Source organism: Papio anubis, chromosome 10 (assembly GCF_008728515.1).
Source record: "Papio anubis isolate 15944 chromosome 10, Panubis1.0, whole genome shotgun sequence".
In the NCBI taxonomy this organism is placed as follows: Eukaryota; Metazoa; Chordata; class Mammalia; order Primates; family Cercopithecidae; genus Papio; species Papio anubis.
In genome coordinates this window covers 95160414-95186369 of record NC_044985.1, presented here as the reverse complement: position 1 = coordinate 95186369, position 25956 = coordinate 95160414, and the positions used below count along the sequence as shown (strand labels likewise).

Here is a 25956-nt window from a genome sequence, read left to right as displayed (position 1 = left end):
GATGCCAATTAAATGGATGGCTCTGGAGTGTATACATTACAGGAAATTCACCCATCAGAGTGACGTTTGGAGCTATGGTAAATAAATCTTCTTTGAGAATTAAAGCTTGTAAAGCAAAAATACATATGTTAAATTCATGTGAAATATCTTAAGCTAAATTATTTTGTTGTGTTATAAATACCTATTTATAAGCCAAATTTCCTAAAGGAGTTAACTCTTTGCTTTCTCAATGAAAAAAAGAACAACAAAATATTCTCTTTTATTTTATTTTACTTTAAGTTGTGGGATACACATGCAGAACCTGCAGGTTTGTTGCATAGGTATACATGTGGCATGGTGGTTTACTGCACCCATCAACCTGTCATCTAGGTTTTAAGCCCCGCATACATTAGGTATTTGTCCTAATGCTCTCCCTCCCCTTGCCTCCCATCCCCCGACAGGCCCCTGTGTGTGAAGTTCCCCTCCCTGTGTCCATGTGTTCTCATTGAAGAACAACAAAACATTCTAAATAGCATTCCTATCTGCCTTTTCTGCTTTTTTCTAGTTTATTACAATGTAATATACTAATATCTCTGCTAAGATGTTTTCCATAAGCTTTGGTTTGATAGCAACTGGCCTGATCATTTTGACAGGAAAAATATTCAGCCAATTTTGGTTTAGGGACAATTTCATAGAATTTCATGGCGTTAATTTTAAGCAACTTTCAAAAACATAACTCTGAATATAGTAAATATTCAAACAAAAACAAAACTAACTTTTTGTGTGTTTTTTACATATGAGAATTTTTATGGTCTATAGTAGAAAACAGATTATTGTCATAACTAAGAAAAATTACTGACTGCAGTAAGTTAGAGCAATGAACATGGTAAAAAGAGAAGACTGCTAATTACAACATTAATTTTAATTTACAAACTACTTGTGGAGTAATAGAAATGTTACAGAGTGAATATTATGAACTAGAAAAGAGTGATATCTATAATTAGAACATTTATTTTATTGTGCTTAACTTAATTGTTAAGATGAGCTATTGAGCATCTGTCTGGCTACTTAAATGTAAGTCCAGTATTACCAAGAAGGAGTCAATATGGTTCTAAGTTTAAACATATCATATAAAATTGGTATTTCTTACAAATAAAAAAGGATAACACCCACTTAAATAAAAGGGTGGTGGTGAGATTTAAACGCATGGTACAATTTATTTTACTCAAACTGAAGCTTAAAAAAAGTTTTACCTTTTTTTGCATTGTTGGAAAAAAAGATATAAACCATTCAATCACTTCGAACTTACAACTCTTGTCAATGCTTGACAAAACTTACTTCCTATTGTAAGAAGTGTATAGAAAAACATCTATTACATGTATTCTATGATAAATTTATATATTATATGATACAGATTAACATGTAGATTAGCATTTATATGTTACATGATATAGACAGGTTTATAGAATATATATTATGTCAGATTTATATATTATATATATCATATAGTATATTTTATATATGTATATACTTTTTTCTTTTTCTTTTTCTACTTACAATTCACTGAATCAAATGTGGCAATCTCCTGAAAGCAAATGTAAATTAGCTCAAAATATATGAAAAGTTGGCAGAACAGTCATATTTTTAATAGTAAAATTTGTCTTTTGGGAAAAATCTTGTTACTCAGGCTGTAACATTTTTCTTCATGTTGAGTTGCAAAATCCCAGGAACTGTTCATCAAAAATAAATAAAAAGATAGGTAGTACTCTGTTTTGAAACACAGCCCAGGTCATCAACCCATATTCATAAGACATTTAAAAATTTTTATGATATATCATAGTTGATTGCAAAAGGCATAAAAGGCAGAGGAAGTTGCATAACCTTGTTTACAGTGCACCTTTATGGAAAATTCTCACTAGGTGAATTTTTTTTTTTACAAAAATAAGCATCGGCTGTGATATACATCTTAAGATAAAGGAATTGCAAGTAAAATTTGAGATTGTTTTATTTTAGCTTTCCTGATATTGTTCTTTTGCATGAAACCATCCTTTTCTAACCCTATCTTGTCATCACCTTTACAAGCATATAATTGGATTATTATCAGAAGTAGAGTTTTTTATATTTTGACTTTTGTTTTTGTATTTATATGTTTCTGTTTATTATATTTTCTATTATTTTGATTTACAGTTGCTTTGTATCTTGCTTATGTTGGGAGTTCTGATAGAGATGTGAGAGTATCTACTCTATCTTTTATAACTGCCTATCTAAGTTAACAAAATGTTCTCCTTAAATATATATTCTAGGCCCAGCATGATGTCTCGTGCTTATAATCCTAGCATTTAGGGAGGCCGACGTGGGCAGATGGCTCAAACCTAGGAGCTTGAGACCAGCCTGGGCAACATGCTGAAACCCTTTATCTACTAAAAATTACAAAAATCAGCCAGGCATGGTGGCTCATGTCTGTAGTCCCAGCTACTCAAGAAGCTGAGGTGAAAAGATCATGTGAGCCTGGGGAGGTTGAGGGTGCAGTGAGCTGTGATCATGCCTCTTCACTCCATTCTGGGTCACAGATTGAGACCCTGTCTAAAATATAAAATATATCATTCTAAAATATAAAAAAAATCTAAAATATAAAATATTCTAAATATAAAATATTCTAAAATATTATATATATATATATATATATTCTGTAAGTATGACTATCTAGAGATGAACAGTCATCCACTTAACTTGTTGCAGCCCGCCTCAGAGAAAATTTTTATGATATATTTTAGGAACTACTCCTTAATATACAAACTTAAAGATGTAATAACAGTCAGTCAATTAAATTATCACTAGGTATATGTTAACAATATGCCTAAAATCCTAAGATGTAAATATTAACCAAAAAAAATCAGGTAATAGTTAATATTCTATTATAAAGAATAATTTTAAATTCAACATAGGTTTATATTTTAAGCTTTGTATTTTTGTTATCAGTTAATGACAACAGTTATAAACTAAAAACGACTTCAGCCTGAGTAAATAATTCATTATAGATGGCAGTAGGAAAGAAAACATAGCTCTAATTAATGGATTTTATATTGAAAGATGACTGTATATGTACATCAACCAAAACTCACTTTGTAATATTTTTGTGCCCAGCTAGCCATTTCTGAACTTAAAAATCTTTACCCTTAAGAAAATATTATTTTAAACTATATGATCATTATATCACAAAAATGATATTTAGTGTATATATTATTGCTGAAATCAGAACCATCATTATCATCAAAACTGGCTATTTGCATGCTAACATTTAGTGTATTTGCTTTTGCAGAGAAAATCAATGTCCCAATGATTCAAGAAAGCCATTTTATTACCTAAAGAATAAACTACTTTTTATCCCCTTCACAATTTTGTTGATGCCTACTTCACATGTGCTATATATTACATATGGAACATTCCTCACTCAGGCTCTCATATTTGCTAACGAAGTATATCTGTTTTATTCAACTGTTCTCTTTGTGTAAGGTAGAGAGAGTCACAATTCTTTATTGTAACATAAGGTAATTATTCTGGAAGCCTTTAATAGTAAAGATGCCAGTCTTAAAATTAGTCATTATCTTATTTTACTGGCAATCATATTTATTGTTACTGAATACATATGTATGTATAGTAAATGAATTGTTTTATGGATTGCAACATGGTATAGTGAAATATAACTTGGATCAGCAAACATTAGTATTACCTATAGGCAGAAATGGGAAACAGATTCTATACGCTGATATCCACTGTAAATTGTCTCTTCTATCCATTAGAAATTCCAAGACAATAATAAGAAAATTGAATTCCCCCACAAAGATTTTGACATTGGGGTTCTCATAATGGATACAGGAATTTGTGGAGCTTTTTTTTTTAATTGATTGGTGTTTTGATTGACCTATAAGGAGTATTCTTTTACCAGTGGTATATTGCCAGTTAGTTCAAAATATGTTGTTAATATGCTTAAGTAAGAATTTTTTCTCCAATATAGGAGTTACTATATGGGAACTGATGACCTTTGGAGGAAAACCCTATGATGGAATTCCAACGCGAGAAATCCCTGATTTATTGGAGAAAGGAGAACGTTTGCCTCAGCCTCCCATCTGCACCATTGACGTTTACATGGTCATGGTCAAATGTAAGATTGCAAAATAATGTTATCATCACCATCATCATTCTTAGTAAAGTAATAGCACAGATTACTCAATCTGTATAACACTTCTCTGTATTGAAAAATACAACAGTTCAAAAACAATTATGAAGGGAACATGTAAATGCCTCTTTGTTGTGACTATTATTAATATAAAGTAATATTATTCCATGCTATGAAGTCAAAATTATGACTCTTTTACTCTCATAATCTCCATGACAGTCAAATTGCCTGTCATAAAGAGAGGTAATTAGTCACAATAATGTTCTTAGTAACATTACTAACAGGAATGTTAGTAATAACATTAGTGACCTTTATGGGAAAATACCAGGCTACATAAATGATCTAAACATGAAGAAAAAAAACCTGGAAACTGATAGTTTTAAAAATTAATTTAATAGAAATGGGTCTATGGGTTTTAGTCAAGAGCAAATTAGCAGGATAAGATGGGAAGTGGGAAGAAATGAATCTAGAGTGAGCTAAAAAGATTATAAATGTTTACTTTTTTCAATTTGATCATTTGTTTACATCAAACTCTTTTCTTTTTTCTTCCCATGCCCCAGACACATATGTATTATAAATGTGTTTTTGAAGCACAGGCCCTTAATTTAAATAGAATTAAGGAAGTCTCTGGAGTTTCTGGCTTAATTTAAGTGAGATTAACATGTAGCAATTTCTCTTGTATAATCTAAGGTTTTCCCCTTCTGATTTACACCGGGTTAGCAAAGAAACAAACTTGTGAAGGTGAATAAGCATCTTATTAATAAGAGACTTTGGACCCAGGTCTACTCAGATTTATATTCATGACATGTGTGATACATTCTGACAGTGAGGGAGGAAATAAAAAATGTTCTTTGCAGTTCAGGTCAGCATGCCCTTTTCACTAAGCATAGTTCTATTTACTCAATATTTAGTTGGAGAGAAACCGATACCTCAACTGTGGTTAACCTTTTTTGGCTTCAATAGTTTCAGAAACACCTATTTTCTCATTAGCATCTTGGCATTAGCAAGCATTTTTTCAAGTGAATGCATATAGAATACAGAGCATTTGAGCTTTGTTTGGAGAGAAAAAAAGCAGATGATATTAATGATACATAAAATAACACCCAAAAAATTCCCAGATTAAGAATAAAAACTGAATTCCCAGAAAAGGAAGGAAAAAGCTTTACAGCCTTATTCTATTAAATATTGTTTTGTAGATATCTATGGAAAAAAGTTTAAAAACATGCATGTCTTATGTAATCTAATCCTATAACTAGCATAGGAAATGATTGAAATTCATTTGAATTTAGCTCTGATGAAATTATATAAAACCAAGAAAACACTTTCCCTAATAGAGAATTTTCCCTTTCTTTTGGAGTTTTAATACCTAACGAGGATAATTTGGCAAGAAAATCAAGGAAAGCTTGGTACTTTTATTCTTGTCATCTCATTAGCTAAACAGAGCCTGTAGAGATAAGGTCTACTTTATTTAGACTCCCAGCTAAATAATAATACATACCTTGAAAATTGCTGATAGTATGTTTATGCTAGACAAGCTAGTACTAAGATAAGCTAATGTCTATTGCTGAATAGGCATTACCAATCACTTTGCGTTAGTTTTTCTTTTTTTTGTCCACCAGGACAAATGTAGCACAAGACATTTGCTTTTAATTTCTCTTTTCCCCTTTGTGCCAGTGTAAGCATTGTGACCAAATCTTTTCTCCCATGTCACTCCTAATACAAAATAGCTTATATTGCAGTCACCTCATCTATACCCATCAGAGAAAAAAATTTATTTTTTGACAGTACATTACATTTAGTTACGAATATCAACAAAGAGACTGATAAAGCCTTATCAATTGAGTTGTTTCTTTTACTAGCTTTCTTTCTTTTTCAGATCGTTATGATTAAAACAACATTTTTCAAACTTTTGCTCATATTTTCACAAAATTTAAATTTCAACTCCTTTAATTATGGATATAGTGACATTTTCACTTTGTAAATTTCCAGGTTGGATGATTGATGCTGACAGTAGACCTAAATTTAAGGAACTGGCTGCTGAGTTTTCAAGGATGGCTCGAGACCCTCAAAGATACCTAGTTATTCAGGTTAGTACATTTGACTTATGCGTTTAAGACTAGACTGATGGCAAACTCACTGTAAAATGAGTAATATCGGGACTTTGGAACTGTGGGAATGACCACTACCATGCTGATTAATTAAGTAGATTATCATGTGAAATGACTTACTTATGGAAAAGAGCTTTTTTACTTCATGTCAGATCCACCTTTTAGCACCTTCCCTTAGTATTCAAGTGGCTCTGCTATTGAACAGATAATTATGATTATACATATACATGAAAAGATATTGATCCTCAGACACTTATTTTAGCACCTTGATTTTATTAACATTATGTGTAAGTCATGTTCATTAGTATAATTTTCATTTCTCAGAACAAAAGACAGATTATTGTTTTAATCTTGCCCATGCTTGAAGACAGAGAATCAAGTTTCAGTATATTAATATTTAATTTACCCAAAAATATTTTAAAAGATGTTCTGTTTTATTTGGAGGGATAGGCAGTATCCAAGCAATAACTCAATTCAAATGAATTGATGCACATTTGAATCAACCAACCAGCCAAAGGAATATTTTGTATCTAACACTAGAAAAATAGACTGGATAATTTAAAAATAATAATATATTTCTCTATGATTATTTTCACCTAAACTATAAACAAATGGGCCTTGGACTAGAGTGAATTATATTTTCTCAGTAAAACAAGGTAGCCTTTATTTACATATCAATAGTCTGACATAAAGATGAAAGCTAGGTTTTAGAAGATATGTATTTCCATTAATTTTTTCCCCCAAAATTAGTTTTCATGAACTGAAACTGTTTCCAAAAATTATGTAACTTTAAAAATATAGGAAAAATATTTAAGGTGAGGTGAGGAAAAGCATAACAAAGGTTTTGGTGTCTTTCTCATACTCCTTTACTCTATTTGCCACTTGCACTATGAGTTTTGAATGTTACTACTTTAAAAATGTAGCCAGTATGCTATAGAATAAAGTATAGACCCTATGGTCCTGATAATCCTACAGCACCAAACCAACCAAATAAAATAAACATTGATAAATCGATCACATTTTATTGTTTATTCTTAAAGTTGCAACCCATACATGATCTGGGCAATGAACAATTATTTTCAGACCTGAAATTGATTTTACCTCCCTAAAATCATCTTTTGATTTTGCTTTATTATTCTCTAATGGTATTTATCATATGCTGCTTGTATAAAGTGTGTTTACCTGGCCCTATCATTTCTAAGCATGTTATAGGTTTCTTAATGGCTGGTGGTTGTGCTAAAGATTTTTTTTTTTAAATGTGTGTATGAATTTTTCAACCATTTGTTATGATATTACATAAATTTATTGCAGAGACCACATATTTAAGATAAGAAAGAAAGAATCATATTTGTGTCTGATGGGCAATCTTTTAGGGTGATGATCGTATGAAGCTTCCCAGTCCAAATGACAGCAAGTTCTTTCAGAATCTCTTGGATGAAGAGGATTTGGAAGATATGATGGATGCTGAGGAGTACTTGGTTCCTCAGGCTTTCAACATCCCACCTCCCATCTATACTTCCAGAGCAAGAATTGACTCGAATAGGGTAAGAAGGAATTATATACACATACCATATTATTTCTGAGATATAAAATCAAGGAAATAGGGTATAAGCACTAACATTTCAAAATAATTATATAGCTCAAATCAATGTGATGCCTAGATTAAAAATATACCGTACCCACAAAAGATGTGCCAATCTTGCTATATGTAGTTAATTTTGGAAGACAAGCATGGACAATACAACATATACTCTGAAATACCTTCAAGATTTTAGAAAAAAAACATTTTCCTCATCTTATTTAAAACAAATCTTTAAAAAACAATTCCAAATAATAAAACCATATGTGTATATAAATAAATGAAAAGTCTTATGAAGTAGGCTTTCTACTTTTCTTTCTTAAAAAGATATTATGATTAGTCAAGAAATAATACAAGTATAAATCTCTTTCACTCATTTAAGAAAAATTAAATATTTTCTGTCAAGCAGAAACAGAAAACCGTGCAGTCCTTTGAACCTAATCATATCGAAAAGGCTGCTAAGAAGTAGATTTTCTTTTTTTTTTTTTTTAAATTATACTTTAAGTTCTATGGTACATGTGTACAACGTGCAGGTTTGTTACATATGTATACATGAGCCATGTTGGTGTGCTGCACCCATTAACTCGTCATTTACATTAGGTATATCTCCTACTGCTATCCCTCCCCCGCCACATCCCCACATTAGGACCCGGTGTGTGATGTTCCCCTTCCTGTGTCCAAGTGATCTCATTGTTCAATTCCCACCTATGAGTGAGAACATGCGGTATTTGGTTTTCTGTTCTTGTGATAGTTTGCTGAGAATGATGGTTTCCAGGTGCATCCATGTCCCTACAAAGGACACAAATTCATCCTTTTTTATGGCTGCATAATATTCCATGGTGTATATGTGCCACATTTTCTTAATCCAGTCTGTCACTGATGGACATTTGGGTTGATTCCAAGTCTCTGCTATTGTGAATAGTGCCGCAATAAACATATGTGTGCATGTGTCTTTATAGCAGCATGACTTATAATCCTTCAGGTATATACCCAGTAAGGGGATGACTGGGTCGAATGGTATTTCTAGTTCTAGATCCTTGAGGAATCGCCACACTGTTTTCCACAATGGTTGAACTAGTTTACAGTCCCACCAACAGTGTAAAAATGTTCCTATTTCTCCACATCTTCTCCAGCACCTGTTGTTTCCTGATTTTTTAATGATTGCCATTCTAACTGGTGTGAGATGGTATCTCATTGTGGTTTTGATTTGCCTTTCTCTGATGGCGAGTGATGATGAGCATTTTTTCATGTGTCTGTTGGCTGTATGAATGTCTTCTTTTGAGAAGTGTCTGTTCATATCCTTTGCCCACTTTTTGATGGGGTTGTTTTTTTCTTGTAAATTTAATTGAGTTCTTTATAGGTTCTGGATATTAGCCCTTTGTCAGATGAGTAGATTGCAAAAATTTTCTCCCATTCTGTAGGTTGCCTGTTCACTCTGATGGTAGTTTCTTTTGCTGTGCAGAAGCTCTTTAGTTTAATTAGATCCCATTTGTCAATTTTGGCTTTTGTTGCTGCGTTCCTTTGGAAGAGGAGATGCGCTCTGATTTTTTGAATTTCCAGCTTTTCTGCACTGCTTTTTCCCCATCTTTGTGGTTTTATCTGCCTTTGGTCTTTGATGATGGTGACGTACTGATTGGGTTTTGGTGTGGGTGTCCTTTCTTTTTGTTAATTTTCCTTCTAACAGTCAGGACCTTCAGCTGTAGGTCTGTTGGAGTTTGCTTGAGGTCCACTCCAGATCCTGTTTGCCTGGGTATCAGCAGCAGAGGCTGCAGAAGATAGAATATTGCTGAACAGTGATTGTTGCTGTCTGATTCTTGCTCTGGAAGCTTCATCTCAGGGGTGTACCCCGCCACGTGAGGTGTTGGTCTGCACCTAGTGGGGGATGTCCCCCAGTTAGGCTACTCAGGGGTCAGAGACCCACTTGAGCAGGCACTCTGTCTGTTCTCAGATCTCAACCTTCATGCTGGGAGATCCACTGCTCTCTTCAAAGCTGTCAGATGGGGGCATTTACCTCTGCCAAGGTTTCTGCTGCTTTTTGTTTAGCTATGACCTGTCCCCAGAGGAGGATTCTACAGAGGCAGGCCAGCCTCCTTGAGCTGTGGTAGGCTCCACCCAATTCGAACTTCCCTGCGGCTTTGTTTACCTACATAAGCCTCTTGCAGTTAGATCTCAGACTGCTGTGCTAGCAATGAGGGAGGCTCCGTGGGCGTTTGACCCTCTGGGTCAGGTGTGGGATATAATCTCCTGGTGTGCCCTTTGCTAAGACCTTTGGTAAAGTGCACTATTAGGGTGGCAGTCACCCGATTTTCCAGGTGTTGTGTGTCTCAGTTTCCTTTGGCTAGGGAAAGGAATTCCCTTCCCTCTTGGGCTTCCCAGGTAAGGCGATGCCTCACCCTGCTTCAGCTCTCGCTGGTCGGGCTGCACCAGCGGACCAGCGCCAACTGTCCGACACGACCCAGTGAGATGAACCCGGTACCTCAGTTGAAAATGCTGAAATCACCCGTCTTCTGTATCACTCACGCTAGGAGCTGTTCCTATTCGGCCATCTTGGGCACGCCCCTGTAGATTTTCATTTCTAAGAAATAGATTTAAGTTTAGAAAGATGTTTCTGAAAAGAATTTACATTTCATTTTAAATGTTAAACCCACTCTATATGAATTCCATTCTTTCTTTGAAAGCTGTCAAATCCATGCATTTGTTTATTTTTATAAATTCATTCCTCATTCTCTCAACATATATTGAGTACCACTGTATGTGAAGTATTAGTATACATTTAAGACTCAAAGAATTTTGACACAACTTCTGCTTTCAGGAAGTGACCACCTTAATCAAAGGATCGTACAGATATAGGGACTGAATAATAAGTGCTGTAATCCAGTATTCACTGACCATTACAGAGCATGAAGAACTAGTAAATTTGTGTCTGTAATCAATTTCTTCCATTGATAAGATATAAACATGATGCTTAATTTTTTCTAGAAGATAATTTTCTCTTAATTTCCTTCTTTATCTAAGAACAGTATCATAGCTAGTAGAACAAACAGCATCCAGTTTCTCTTGACCATAGCCATAAGAACATTTTCAACTTGCTGCTCATTATCTAACATAATTTGCTTTATTTCATAGTGACAGTAATAATTAAGTAATAATCCCCTGGTGTTTACTATTCAACACATATATGTTAACCTCCTTAATCCTTAAACAAACTTCATGAGGTTCTATTATTATCATCCCCTTTTTCAAATGAAGAAACTTGCCACAGAGATGTCAGCTGATATGACTGGTGTCACACACCTAGTCAGTGGAAGAGGGGAATAATGTAAGCTAGATATCTGCCTCCTACACTGTAGTTTTGCTTCAAAGTTACTAAAGCATGTTATTTCCATGATGTGATTAGAGTCTGGGACTTGTCTTGTTTGGGAAATTCCCCAGGTGGTTTTCTTATAAAATGCATCTCAAATGTGCCCTACACCTTTTACTCATCTACCTCCATTTAGAAGATCTGATATGGAAAGGGACAAAGAGACCTCAATTAATTTTTCTTTTCTATTAAAAATATATCATTATAGTACAAACTGAAAACTTTATCACATGCCCAATGGGGATAGATAACTAAAAGTTTTTAAAATTAGATCAATGGATAGGTAATGAACAATCAGTCTTTTGTTTGTGAGAGGGAAGAAAGCGGTTAAGGTGTATAAAGGAGGCTCTCTGTACACTTTGCAAAATGATCAAATTATATACCCTGGTATTTATAATTTTAAGTGACAAATTCATTACTTCTGATTACAACAGTGAAATTAAAAAAAATAGTTTCTTGTAATTCTATACATATTTTTCTTTTTGTAAGAATTCTTACATTTCAACATTTTGTTCATTTTAATTTATAATTCTCAGTGCAAGAAATTCTTAATAAAGGTTTGCGCTAACTAGATGGAATTATTGAGACAAAGTATAAATCACCCGAGGACTTATTTGACCTTTAGCCATCATTTCTTATTCCACATTATAAAACAATATTACCTGTAGATCTCTTTTTACTTTTTCAGTCCTTGGAAAAGAAATTGTGCTTAAATATCATTTTATGTTCAGGCATTTAAAAAGCTTTATTTGTCATCTGTATTGTCCTAATGGTTTTCAGTCTGGCTTTACATAACTTTTACAGAAATTTCTAATATGTGCAAATGCCACATTCCTCCTTTCTTTCCTACATGGCTAAATTAGAAAATAAATTACTTCCATTTTAAGTTCGGTGGCTAAATAACGTGCTAAGGGAACATCTTAAAAGTGAATTTTGATCAAATGTTTCTTAAGTATATGTGATAGACTTTGAAACCAAAAAAGAAAAAAAAAATTCATTTTGAAAATATAGGCTCCACTGTGCATTAATTAAGAAACTTTAGGTAATGTTCTGAATATCTCTATTACTTTGTTTCCTCATTTTCTAAATGCAGTAGTGCCTATCTTATATGAGTGTTAGGCAATTAACTTTTACAAATTGCAGAGTATTTATAATGCCAGGTAAATAAATTTTATTACTCTACTTTTAGAATCACCAGTTTCATTTTTCATTTTTACCATTTTCATTTTTAACTTTTTCCTTGTCAATATCATATATCATAAATAATCACACTTTCTTATAAGGTGCTCTACCCACTATCTATGAAAAGCTTGTTGATGCAATTACTGCTTGGCCAGCAAATTATTTCTGCTGATGTGTTCTAACATCAAAGACAGAAGGAATTTTTTATAGTGCTTTTGATTTTTTTTAATTCCATGTTTTGATAAATTACAACTTTAAAGCAATGAATCAATTCAAAATACAATGTTTGTATTTGTCCAGAAAGTTGATGAATACACATTTAAGTTGTGTTAGAAAACACTTACCTAATTTACAGCTGCTGTTACCATTGTTAGATATACTTTTAATATTACCTTAAAATTTTTTCTGTTTTTTTTTTTTTTTTTTTTTTTTTTGAGACAAGGTCTCACTCTGTCACCCAGGCTGGAGTGCAGTAGCGTGATCTTGGCTCACTGCAACTTTCACATGCCAAGCTCAAGAGATCCTCCCATCTCTGCCTCCAGAGTAGCACTACAGGTGCATGCCACCCCTCCCAGCTAATTTTTTATATTTTTTTTTTTTTGGTAGAGATAGAGTTTCCTTATGTTGCCAAGGCTGCTCTTGAACTCCAGAGCTCAAGCAATCCACCCACCTTGGCCTCCCAAAGTGCTGGGATTACAAGTGTGAGCCACCATGCCTGGCCTCAAATCTTTTTAAGCAATAATACACCAAAAGCTATTACTCTAGCGTGATGTAAAAATAGGAGAAAATGAGAAGCTATTTAACTTCTGCAAACAGTGTTCTATATCTGTAAAATGGGGATTTAAAAATTTTCTCACAGAATATTATGAAGATTAGCTTTTTAGTATATGCAAGCATGTTACCTATTAATGGACCTGGAATAGATGCTCCAATAGTGTGAAAATAAATGAGTATTAACCAAATGAAAAAAGCAAAGAGTATTTATTCAGAGACTGCTATAGCAAGAAAGTTCCATCACTTACGTTTTGGCAGAGACTTAAAGGCCCGTAGAGGAGTGGGAAAGCTGTATAGGAGAAAAGAAAAAAAAAAAAGGGAAGGCTTCATCTATGCCCTCATTAGAGACTGTTGGCCTGCGGAAGCTATAGGCAGGAAAACTAGAAGTCATTGGTTAGAGGTGCATGTTTGACTTTTTTCTGTTGGTCCAAAGTTGGAAGCAAGGACAAAAATTAGGAAAGTTGCCAGTTATTAATCAATTCTGGTCATTTGGAGCTGATTGTTATACAAGTAATTGTTTAGCTTCCTGGGTTGTTAGTAGAGATAGCAATCTGACTTCCTGCAAATCTGATTTACAAAAGGCTGGGTTGCTGGGCTGTTTATTGTAGATAAGGAGGTTTGCTTCCCAATTTATTTCTATTTTTACATATGGTCAGGCCATTGTCCCTTTGTATATTCAGTCTATTGGATTTAGTTTCCATTGCTGCCTTCTTTTCTCTAGATATTTAAACACATGCTGCCTAATATTTTTGATTACATGTTCAGCATAATTTAAAAATTCTCCATAGGTGTTTTTTTTCTTTTTTTTTTTTTTTTTTTTTTTTGTTACAATGCTAAGTTTGGCCTTTTCTTTTGAGTTGCCTAGAGTTATATTTGTTTGATATAAAAAATTGTATATTAAATGAAATAGTAATGAATAAAAATAGTGAATAAACTAATGTGGCTGAAGATATTTTAGCTTTAATGATATTAGAAAATTTAATTTAATGTAAAAGCTTCCATGTATTTTTATAGAGGAAGACATAGTTTCAATTGCAAGCCCATCCAGTCATTTGTAAGAAATAGTTTTAAGATTAAATGTTACACCTCTGTCAAAACATATCACCTAACTCTTAATTATCTCAGCCAGTGGAAGACAGAGGAATTGTAGCTACCCCACATTAGTGAAGTAATGCACAAGGGATTTATCATCACAATCTAAACTTCTTTTCACTTGTTTCCTACTGCTAAGAAGTAACTCTATTAAATAGATTTGCATTTTCCTCCTTTTCTTACACTCTTTCTCCCAGGATATATAAATAAATTGAAAAATAGACAAAATGTAAGCAGAAGTAAGACTATAGTTGTGTGCTGCCATGCCCAGCTAATTAAAAAAAAAATTTTTTTTTTTAAAGACATGGTCTCATTATGTTGCCCAAGATGGTCTGAAACTCCTGGCCTCAAGCAATCCTTCCTCCTTGGCCTCCCAAAGCACTAGGATTACAAGCATGAGCCATGGCACTGGGCCTAAGTAGAAATCTTTTAAATTATTCATTTTCTTTTTTGTTGTTGTTGTTTTTTTTGAGACAGAGTCTCACTCTGTTGCCAGGCTGGAGTGCAGTGGCACGATCTTGGCTCATTGCAGTCTCCGCCTCCCGGGATCAGGCAATTCTCCTGCCTCAGCTTCCTGAGTAGCTGGGATTACAGGCATGCTCCACCACACCCAGCTAATTTTTGTATTTTTAGTAGAGACGGGTTTCACCATGTTGACCAGGATGGTCTGGATCTCCTGATCTCATGGTCCACCCTTCTCAGCCTCTCAAAGTGCTAGGATTACAGGCGTGAGTCACCACGCCCTGAAATTGTTCAATTTCTTATAATGAGTGAATGAATTAATATATTGAATGTTTATTATATAGGCTAGGTATTCTGTTGGGCAATAAGAGTACAGAGTTGGAAGACAGAGGTCCTACCATCAAAGAGTTAATATTCTAGTTGAGGAGATAATATTCTGAGAGAGACATGCCAGGAATAATAGGAAAAAGATGAAGGGAGCTAAATCAGTTTAAGAGGTAATAGAAAGCCATTTTAGCTGTATCTTTGTGGAGGCTGATTATCTAGCTTGGAACAGAAATTGTTTTGGTGGTGAAGACCTGAAATGGATCAGAAGAAAGGCAAAAACAAACAAACAAAAACCCCCACCACAAACAAAGGTGAAGAAATGTGTTTTTAAGTTACTTTTTAATTTCTTTTTTTGGTAATATTTCTATATTGCACATGCTTGAGAACTTTTTTCTGAGGAGGTGGGATGGACTTTCTTCCAATTTTCTTTTTTTCTGTCAATGTTATGATGACTTGAAACATGATTTTGAAATCTCTTGCTCCTCATTAAGTTATTCAGTTTAAAACCTTTTTTTTTTTTCTTGACCTTCCTAAAAACCAGCTCTCAAATTCCACTCTTCTGTTTCTGTTGTCATGAATCTATTTCAGGCCCTTATCACTTCACAGAAGTTACAATAATATTACTCTAATTGATATCCAATTGTTTTTTTTTTTTTTTTTTTGGAAAATAGGCTCAATTTCTAAATAATACTGTTTACATTATACCAAATGAAATACAATGTTAATTAATATTTCCATGCTTTATCATTTATTGGCACCAGTTTTTATTTTTTGGTCTATTTAGAGTACAGCTTTCTATTATTTCCATCAAGGGAATAAACTCGAACGATGTGATGCATGTTTTAGTAGGTCTCTCTTCAAATGATATATAATCCTATTGTCACTAACAGTTGAAGGATTTTTTGAACATATAGCCAAGGAAATGCCTTGGTCATTCCAGTTGACCAGTCACTGCAATTTATTTTCCACTCTCTTCTAACTCACTCACACAAAAGTGCCCGGAGATGCAAGTATTATCCCAACATTGATCTCTTTCAAAATATAGATCATGTTGGTGCTTTCTGTTTGACTTTAGAGGTGTGGATGGAATAAGTTGTATATTTTTAAGAAAGAACTCCTCTCCTTATGTATTATAGATTTGACTGTTGTTTTTAAATAAGAATATAGTGTCAAATTGCATTCATTTGTCCTTCCAAGCTCTTAGAAATTATAGGGATATCAAAAATCGTTCTGACCCCTCTGATTTTCCACTAATTTGAGAAACCTTTCACATACTTAATTTATATATAACAAAATATCAAGGAACCTTTTTGTGCAACGTCTTTTCTACCAGTGACTTTCTTAAAATCTGGATATATTAGTTTAGTTATGCTATTCTTTGTAAGATTTACTTGTATTTAACATAGTACCTTAGGTTGGGCGCGGTGGCTCACACCTGTAATCCAAGCACTTTGGGAGGCTGAGGTGGGTAGATCATGAGGTCAGGAAATCAAGACCATCCTGGCCAACATGGTGAAACCCCATCTCTACTAAAAATACAAAAATTACCTGGGTGTGACGGCACGTACCTATAATCCCAGCTACTCAGGAGGCTGAGGCAAGAGAATCACTTGAACCTGGGAGGCAGAGGCTGCAGTGAGCCAAGATCACGCCACTGCACTTCAGCCTGGCAACAGAGCTAGACTCCGTCTCAAAACAAAACAAAACAAAATTAAATTAAAAAAACAAAGTACCCTTTTGTCTTTTACAAATTGTTGCTGTTCTTTAATTTATCCCTGACTTCCTAAGGATTTTCATAGGGTTGGGTTATAATATCTTATTAAACGTAATGTCAAGCCTTCTATAGTACCAGCTCGAATTCTAAATTCTTCATTTAGCCCTATCTTTAGGAATTACAAACAAAACTGAACTATTTTTTCAATTTCTTTAGTAATAAAGAGGTAAGTTTTAGAGTTATTTATCAAATTGTATCTTCAAGTATCAAAGGAATCACTTCTAGTAGATTTGAACTTTGTACAGTATGAACTCCTCTATAGTCATTGCTTTATTCTTTAGGGAATCTGCTTTTTCTGTTAAATAATTGCCTGTATCCCTTTTGACATTTTCTCTTATAATACATGTTAATCTTATTATTTTTCTCTTCAATATTTAAACAAAGTCTAGTCTTTCATGTGTGTAAAATTAAATACCATTGGTATTATAAACCTATAAATTCATGTTTACACATGTGAAAGAGGTGAAATATTTCTCATAGTGTGGTAAATCACAATGATTTTACTCCTTACCCAAACTGAGGCAGCAGCCTCATATGTAGAACTGACCTCAAAGTTGGGAAAGGAGGAGAGATTGGCAATGTGTGTATATATATACATTTAAAACAGATACATTATTCATTGTGTATAAAGTTCCACACTGTCATTGACACAAAGACACCAGGCTCTCCTTACAATGTGGACAACATAATTTAACATCCCTGCTTTGGCACTTACTTTTCCTTCTTTTTCTCTAGCCTGTATGTCCTTCTCTGAACATTTGTTTCCACTAGATTTTCTCTGAATAGAAATACAACCAGTGTGGTTTGCCCTTGGCCCTAGTATATATATATAGATGAATTCTGAGTGAAGTGACTTGCTCCACTGAGATGCACTGTTATAGTACGAGGTGGATGCATAAGTAACTGTGTACTCGCGGGGCATCAGAGTTGCAAGAGACCTTAAAGACCTTCTAGTGTAAACCTTCCATCTTATAGGTGTATACTGATACTGGGAAATATAAAACCTGTAGCCCAGTGTCCTTGTGCTTCTAAGGGATATGTGAGAAGCCATGCTTCAGTTTCTCAAATCTAAGTCTAGTATTCAGTCCTCTATTGCTCTGTTGGTTCCCCCACCCCTGGTCAAAACCATGAAAATCTTGATTTTGACTTTAAGTTTAGTGAGATTTAGTATCAATTGGTTAAAAAGGCTCTTACTGGGAGCACAGTGAGAAGCCAGAGCCCCTGCTCCATTTATGCCTCTGTGAGACTCCCTGTAATCAAGAGTCAGTGATTAGGAGGAACAAATGGAATTGACAGAGCCAAAATCAGAGCAAAAAAGCAGGGAGAACAATGTCTGTATCAGGACTCAGTCATTACCTACTTGAAGATAAAATGATCCATACAAGTTAAACAGATGTTTCAAAATTCTCAAACACAAACCTAAATATAGTTACCATTTATTGATCACATATTCATGTATTAGGCTCTGCTCGGAACTTTTTTACATTTATTACCCTTAACCTTCATAACAAGGGTAAATGAAAAGCATTACTATGGCCATTTTACTAAGGCAGAAATGAAGCAGAGAGACAAAGTATTTTTGCTGAGACTTCCAGATTACATGGTAAAAAGTAAGGGTTTTTTTTTTTTTTTTTTTTTTTTTTTTTACTGATTTGTCTATGCTTTTAACTCTCACCCTTCATTTGGTTAAAAAAAAAAAGAAGAAGAATATGGCCGGGCGCGTTGGCTCACGCCTGTAATCCCAGCACTTTGGGAGGCTGAGGCGGGCGGATCATGAGGTCAGGAGATCAAAACCATCCTGGCTAACACGGTGAAACCCTGTCTCTACTAAAAAAAAAAAAAAATACAAAAAAAAATTAGCCGGGCGCAGTGGTGAGTGCCTGTAGTCCTGGCTACTCAAGAGGCTGAGGCAGGAGAATGGCATGAACCCAGGAGGCGGAGTTTGCAGTGAGCCGAGGTTGAGCCACTGCACTCCAGCCTGGGAGACAGAGCGAGACTCCCTCTAAAAATCATAATAATAATAATAATAATAATAATATATAATCTTCAATAACTAGTAATTAAGATATAAGCCTAATAATTATTCAAATGGAGTTCATTAAAAGATGGAAGAGATGGTACAGACTTCTACTTTATTTAATTTGTTTTTTAAATATTGGGGACAAATTTTATGAAGCCTTTTTCATTTTACTCTAGCCTACAAAGTGCTATTTTGAAAAATATCCTGTCCCCTTTACATCCTCACAGTTTGCTACAAGCAGTGTAATTCTAATCAGTGAATCACTTCTATTCTTGTGACATTCACAAAAATAAGTGATCTCTGAACAGTGCTTAAAAGTTTGCAAAGCATTTTGGCATATGTGGCATTTTATTTTTACACCAGAATCCCAATTAAACAGAACACTAAATTCTTGGCCTATCAAATAACTTGGTAACTTGGTTAAGAGCTTGGCAAATACCAGACGAGTGTCAGGTCTTGCGGCTCCAAAGAGAATGACCTATCTCTTAAATAATGATTCACCTGCAAGAACTTCTTGTGCTTATTTTTTGTAGCTTCTTATCAGCGCTAGACTTGGCTGCTGCCAAACATGTTTCTACAACACTAAGACAATGCGTGTCTTAGAAACACTGCTTGTTTAAGGAGAGTCTGGCGCTAAAGAATGTTTCAGAGATCTTTATGAAATTATTTTACACTTGAGCAACTATCAGCTGGCACGAGAAGCCTTTTTGAACAGTCGAAATAGGCTTCATCCACTCTTTGTTAAAAAGTGCTAAAGAGGAAAATGTAGAGCTGGAAAAGGACACAAAGAGGTGGGAGGGACAACTAGAGAGGATCCTTAGATTGAGAATGTTAATGAATGTTTTATCTAAATCATTTAGATGGTTAATTTTCAGTATTACTGCCACAAGATTCGCAGCTCTGCTGTAAATTACTGGGAAAATCTCATCAAGAAGCCTATTCTTTACTGTACTAGACCTAGAAAGGACAATTGTGAGTTTCTTTACCCTTTATATAATAGAATTGGCGCATTATCATCAACTTTCTATTCAAATTTTTTGGAAGTTATTTAATTTATGTATGTATGTATTTATTTATTTATTTATTTTACAAATCCATCTTTGTCTGCCAGAGCTCCCTGTTCAGACCAGCCTGCTATGATGATTGCTTCTGCAAAGGCTTGAGAGACAGAGAGAGAGAGATGCTGTATTTTATTCTCAATAAGCATTGATGGCATTTTGAGAGGCTCAGAATATCCTTTGATTACTCCATGAAACAGAATGGAGAAGATGGTTGTGGATAGTGGGGGGTGGGCTGGCTCATCAGCTTTCCTTTGTGCACTTTCTGCAGTTGAACATACCCTAATCACAAGGATCTTGTGTTTCAGTCCCTTTCCTCGCTCACCTGCCCAAATGAAAAGTTCTCTTTTCAGTTCAGAATTCTGACATAACAGCGTATTCTAAAGAGAGGCTAATTTGTGGTCTGTTGTTTTCCCTCAGACACTGTAAATGAATGGCTGTGGATCAGCCTCTCATTACACTTGAGCAAAAGCTGAATTTAGAGATGGGTAGACCACCGTGGGAAAAATTCCAAATACTATGACTATATCTCTTGCAGCAAAATATGCTACATTATGATGGAAGAAGTACAGTAAATCAAAAAGGGAAAGAAATTGGAAGTTTAATCTACAACAAATTTAGTTTGCTTTTTCCAACAATAATCATAGACAATTGTTTAGCAACATTCATGCTTAATTGTTTCCCTCCCTGGAAGAAAAAAAAAATAGTGTTTATAATTCCTAGCATATGGAGATGTTGAGGTATACATAATTCATATTCATTTGGAGCCTACTACAGTCTCTTCTTTGTTAGAGTCAGGTATTGTAGTTATGTGTTGGAGAGACGAGGCTACCGGATATTCTTGGGTTGAAATGACTAAATGCATTCTTTTGTGTCTAGTAATTACACATATTTATAAGAATATTAAATTCTTCAAAGAGTAAATAATAATAGGTGACACCTGTTATCATTATCTTGTGCCAAGTACCATAGTGTCTAATATCTATTCATTTATTAAATCTCATGAAAACTCTTAGTTTTTTAAAATATATTTTCTTTTTTTTTTTTTTGAGACAGAGTGTTGCTCTGTCACCCAGGCCAGAGTACAGTGGGGTGATCTCAGCTCACTGCAACCTCCACATTCTGGGAGCAAGCAATCCTCTTACCTCAGCCTCCTGAGTAGCTGGAACTGCAGGCCTGCACTATCAAACCCAGCTAATTTTTTATTTTTTGTAGACATGGGTTTTGCCATGTTGCCCAGGCTGGTTTCAAATTCCTGGGTTCAAGCAATCTACCCACCTTGGTCTTCCAAACTTCTGGGATTATAAGCATGAGGCACTGCACCTGGCCTTGAGTTTAGTTTTTTCTATTTTATTTTTCCACTATTTTAGTATTTACTATTTTTTGTTTATTGTTTATCTACAACTATTTTTATCACCTTTTTGTGGGTAAACCGAGGCACAGCTATTCAATGACAAAACCTGGCAGCCTGGCTAGAGAGTCCCTAGAGGCTGCACTGTTTACCAGAATGATGCATTGCCTCTCAGTCTGCCTCTGACATTTTTTTCTCTTTTATTATTGCTATAAGGTCAGTACTCAGTACCTTAAAGATGAGTATATCAGTAAAGAATATTGACTTTTTGAACTTTTTTATCATCAGATTCTTCATAAATGTTAACTTTGATCTTTAAGGGGCTGAATCATTTTACTATTAGTTGCTTATCCATTAATTCAGACTTAGAAATTTCCACTTACCCATATTGAATAATGATTAATTCAGGCAAGTAGTAAAAGCATTTATTCATTCAATAATTGATCCATTCATCAAACATTTGTTTATGTATCTACTATATATCTGAGCTAATGATTTCTCACTAGGGTCATATCCAATTGTGCCTTCTTATTTGTACAAGAAATGTATGAATAAGTAACTAGCCAATAAAATGCAATGAGAAAGTGTTATAATAGGGACAAAGAGAATACGTAAGGGACCATTTGAGCAAGTAAGGGTTTTTAAGCAGGGGCATGGCAAAGTTAGACCCGGCTTCTCGTAAGAAAATTCTGGTAGCTTTTTAATATGTGAATTAAAACAAAGAGAGATTTGATTATTTCTTGAGTCAGAGGACATGAGTGGAAAGTTTGATGGAAGTGATGGTTTGGGGATAGAAACAACGGGATTTGGGTATCAGTTGGATGTTGCAGAGTGGGAAGGAGAGAAGTCTAGGGTGACTAGGAAGATATTAATGTTACTATTAATACATGAAAACAGGAGTAGAATAAGGAGATATAATTAATATTTTAAAATATAAGTAGATAGAGTCATTAGTCAGGAATGTGTGTCTAGAGCTCGAGTGAGGTTAAGTCATAATTTGGAAACCATTATTACTCTTGATTCGTGACATCTTACTATTCTTTTTGAGAGAAATTTTGGTAGAATGTAGAACTAGTGAAGAGCCAAATAAAATTGATTGAGGAGTTAAAGGCAGGAAATGTGAATTTATTTGAAAAACTCATCTATGTGAAAGAAAGACAGGACATAGAATGTGAACTCAGAAAGGAAAATGAGTCAGAGGAAGTTTTCTAGAATAATGGGCATCCAAACATTAGACATGAGTGAACCAGTGAAATCACAGAGTATGAAAGATAATAGGGGATAGGTGGAGAAAGTCTGGGAGATGTTAGGGGAAGGTATGTCCAACACATTTGTAGAAAAGTTTATCTTAGGCAAGAATAAGTACATTGGGCATGATAAAATTTAAGAATGAGATTTTAACCCATATGTCAGATGGAAGTTTCTCTGTCCCTTGAGCATTAGATAAAATTTTATTGAACCTGAAATTCACGAATGGAAGACATTCAAATTGCTTCCTCATATTTTCTTTTAATTCACTGGTGATCAAGTGCTGATTGAGGCAATTTAGTGATCTGGCAATATAGTATACCATGGAATCTGAGATCTGACTGCCTGTATTAAGTAGTTCTGTAAACTTGGCCACTTACTTAACCTTTCAGTTTATTCTGCTCTAAAATGATGATAATATCATCTACCATAGGTATATATGAGGATTTAGTGCAGCAATATAGGTAAAGCACTTCAAACTAACAACTCATTAACTGTTAGGTCATCTCTTTTTTAAGTTCCAATTTCCTAATTTCCACATTTTATTGATTCTCACCCCCCTTCCTTGATTTCCACAAATCAGTCTCTTCTCTCACTTATCCAACAACAAAAATAACTCTCATCCAGATTTTGGGAACTTGGCAGATTAGACTGGAAACAGAACTGGTGGACTAGATTGAAGGGGTCCCTTCATAGAAAGTATAGTCACCTACTGTTTAATCCTCTTCTCTCTCTGCCTTTTTCAGCTGTTTCCTCCCAGACTGATCTGGGGTTCCAAAATTTCCTTTCTCTATTTTGTCATATAATTTTCCTTCTCATCTGAAGCCTTGGTACTCAACTCTCAGTTGACTCACCAACTACACGAACACTTAACCAAGATTTTTAAAAAAACGTTTTAACACAGTTAAAAAAAATGTTTTAACAAAGTTAGTTGTCTGTCAAGAGGCAGTTCAGTCCAGTTGTAATAACAAGTAGTAAATTTTCTATTTTATTATAATTTAGAGATTAAATTGAGGGACACTGAGGTACTCCCAACCTATAGACATTTAGATTCTATTCTCTCTATTATATTGAGAGCAGGCTGTTGACAGAGAGGGAGGAGAACAGGGCTGTGTTAGGAAGCTTAGAGACTGGCTAAGGCTTAAGAAAAATGCCACAGTAAGGCATACAAACAAAGATAAATGAGGGGCTAGTAAATCTCAGGATCACCAAAGGCATAGAAAACATGGCTTTTTTGAGGCGCCATTCTGCTTGAATGCATGATTGTTCAATAGCACTGATGGAACTGGCAGCAAGGGAGAGCGATAAAAAAAAAAATAAATCAACAGTTGAGCCCTAGTAGGGCAGTTGCAAAAATAATGCTGAAGCTGAAGGAACTAAAGGTTACATTGAGGATCAGTGATGTAAAGATAAAGGATAACGGGGTATAAGTAACTTATTTCTTTTTCTCTTATCTATGTACCTAATTATACATAATTATGTAAATACTAACATTGTATATCTGCTATCAACTGAGTATGCTAGGTTCTTGACATAACATTCCCATGAAATGTAATACTAAGGAAAAGGAAGGAGCATTCTTTCCTCATTTAAGGCTAAGGAAACTGGGACTTAGAGAGGTTGAGAAACTTGTAAAATAGCTTTGGTAAGTGCCAAAGTATTCAAAACCATACCTGGCTTACTTCAAAGCCAATGCTGGAAAAATGAAGTGTCAAGGGATTAATTGAGGAGCAGAAAAAAAAAATAAAAGGCAAAAGAACTGATTGAGTCAGAGAAAGGAAATCAATGCACAGAAAGAGTAAGAGATTGTGCTAGTAGGAAGGGATTTTTAAAGAATTGGCATTGAGAGCTTTTCATAGTGATGTCAAAATGTAGCCATATGGTAGTTAAAGTGCAGTGGAGATAATAGGCAAGGAGGCGGCTCCGGAAATATAATACTTATTTAGTGGGGTCCATGGTGAAAGGTTTTGGGACCGAGCCAGGCATAATAGCAATCTCAGTGATACCAAGGAGCATGAACACTCTGAGTGTTGGACAATGCCTCCAAAGACTGTAGATTATAGTCACAAAGAAAAGAACCTGTGGTATAATTGTTTAGCATGAGTCTTCAAAAGAAGAGGGGCTTGAATGAATTTTGAAGAGCTAGTATCTGGAAACTTACAGCAATTAACCTTGGCTCTGAGGCCTGAGTTGAATCATGGAATAGACATTCTCCATTAGATGAAATATTCCAAGAAAGCAAGAAAGGATGTGCAGGGTGGCTTCTCATGAAAGCCAGATTTTTGGTAAATAATAAACTATAGGGAACATTTTCAGAAACAGTGAGGATGGAATAGGGGCAGTGCCAGGTTTTGTGGAGCCAGACACTAATAATTGAGAGTGGAGGTAGAGACTCTGAGAAAAAGAACACAAAAATAACAATTTTACTTTTACAAATTTTATAAAATCCCCAAATCATGTGAATCTATGATTTGGGTTCTTCAGCAGGCCTATAACTGAAGAGTCTGAAGCTTAAACTTCATTGCTTCAAGGTAAATCCACCTTTGGGTCGAGGAGATTAGAAAATAAATAGGAGAACAGCTGTCAGGAATTAACTACTAGTTTCAAATAGCATGTTAGTGAAAGTGCTTTGGGGACTTCTGGTGTTCAGAACATCAAGATGGATGGGGTGGACTCTGGAAGTTTAATATAATAGCAACTCTTTATTTATTGTACCTCCTCTTTTCTAGGGGAGGATGGTCCAGCACATTTTAAAATTTTATTGCAGGCTGATAAACGTTTTATGAATGTTCACCTCACCTGTCTATAGGCTTAGGATGAGCCTGCTACTTGTTTTTGCTCTTCTCTTGACCAGAATTTCCAAGCAGGAGAATATGAAGGCATTTCAAAGCAAATAATTCACAGGCTGAGCTTGTGTCAAACTCTCTTGGAAATATAGTCTCCTCCTGCATAATTTACTTTCAATATGCCTTCATATGGCAATGAACCAAATACAAATCATAGAATTGCTGCCAGGGTGCTAATATTACTTTTAATTACTTTCACCTGAGCTTTTGGTCGCTTTTCAGTAAGAATTTAAAAGATAAGTCCTAAGAATGATCAAAATGTTCTCTTCTCATTTATTTATTTATTTTATTTTATTTTTTATTTTTTGCAAGGATAACTAGATCTAAAATTTCTTCACCAAAATTGAAGCTATCAGATAAGTTTTTACTACTTGGATAAGTAAATTTAGGAGAAATAAGAGAGGCAGGATACTAATGTGACTGGTTGGTTATCTACTTAAGGAGCTTGTTACCCTAAAAGACAACACTGATGAACTAGATAGGGTTTCTTAAAAGTCTTAGATATATTTATACATGATAAAAACAGTAATAGTTCCAAGAGAGCTTGGTGTGCCTAATATTTGAGACTCATGACAAGAAAGATAAGCATTCTCTTCTTTGTGAATATATTCATAAGAG

General features: G+C 34.6%; 1 protein-coding gene across 10 annotated transcripts in view; it reads left to right on the top strand.

The window, feature by feature from the left end:
- The window catches only part of ERBB4 (erb-b2 receptor tyrosine kinase 4), a 1175572-nt gene that overhangs the window by 1126573 nt on the left and 23043 nt on the right, over positions 1–25956 (top strand). For all 10 annotated transcript variants that reach the window (XM_021924408.2, XM_021924406.2, XM_021924405.2 and 7 more), the window contains 4 exons: positions 2–77; positions 3995–4141; positions 6146–6243; positions 7638–7808. In XM_021924408.2, coding sequence (XP_021780100.2) covers positions 2–77; positions 3995–4141; positions 6146–6243; positions 7638–7808 — 492 coding nt within the window. The remainder of the gene's footprint in view (position 1; positions 78–3994; positions 4142–6145; positions 6244–7637; positions 7809–25956) is intronic.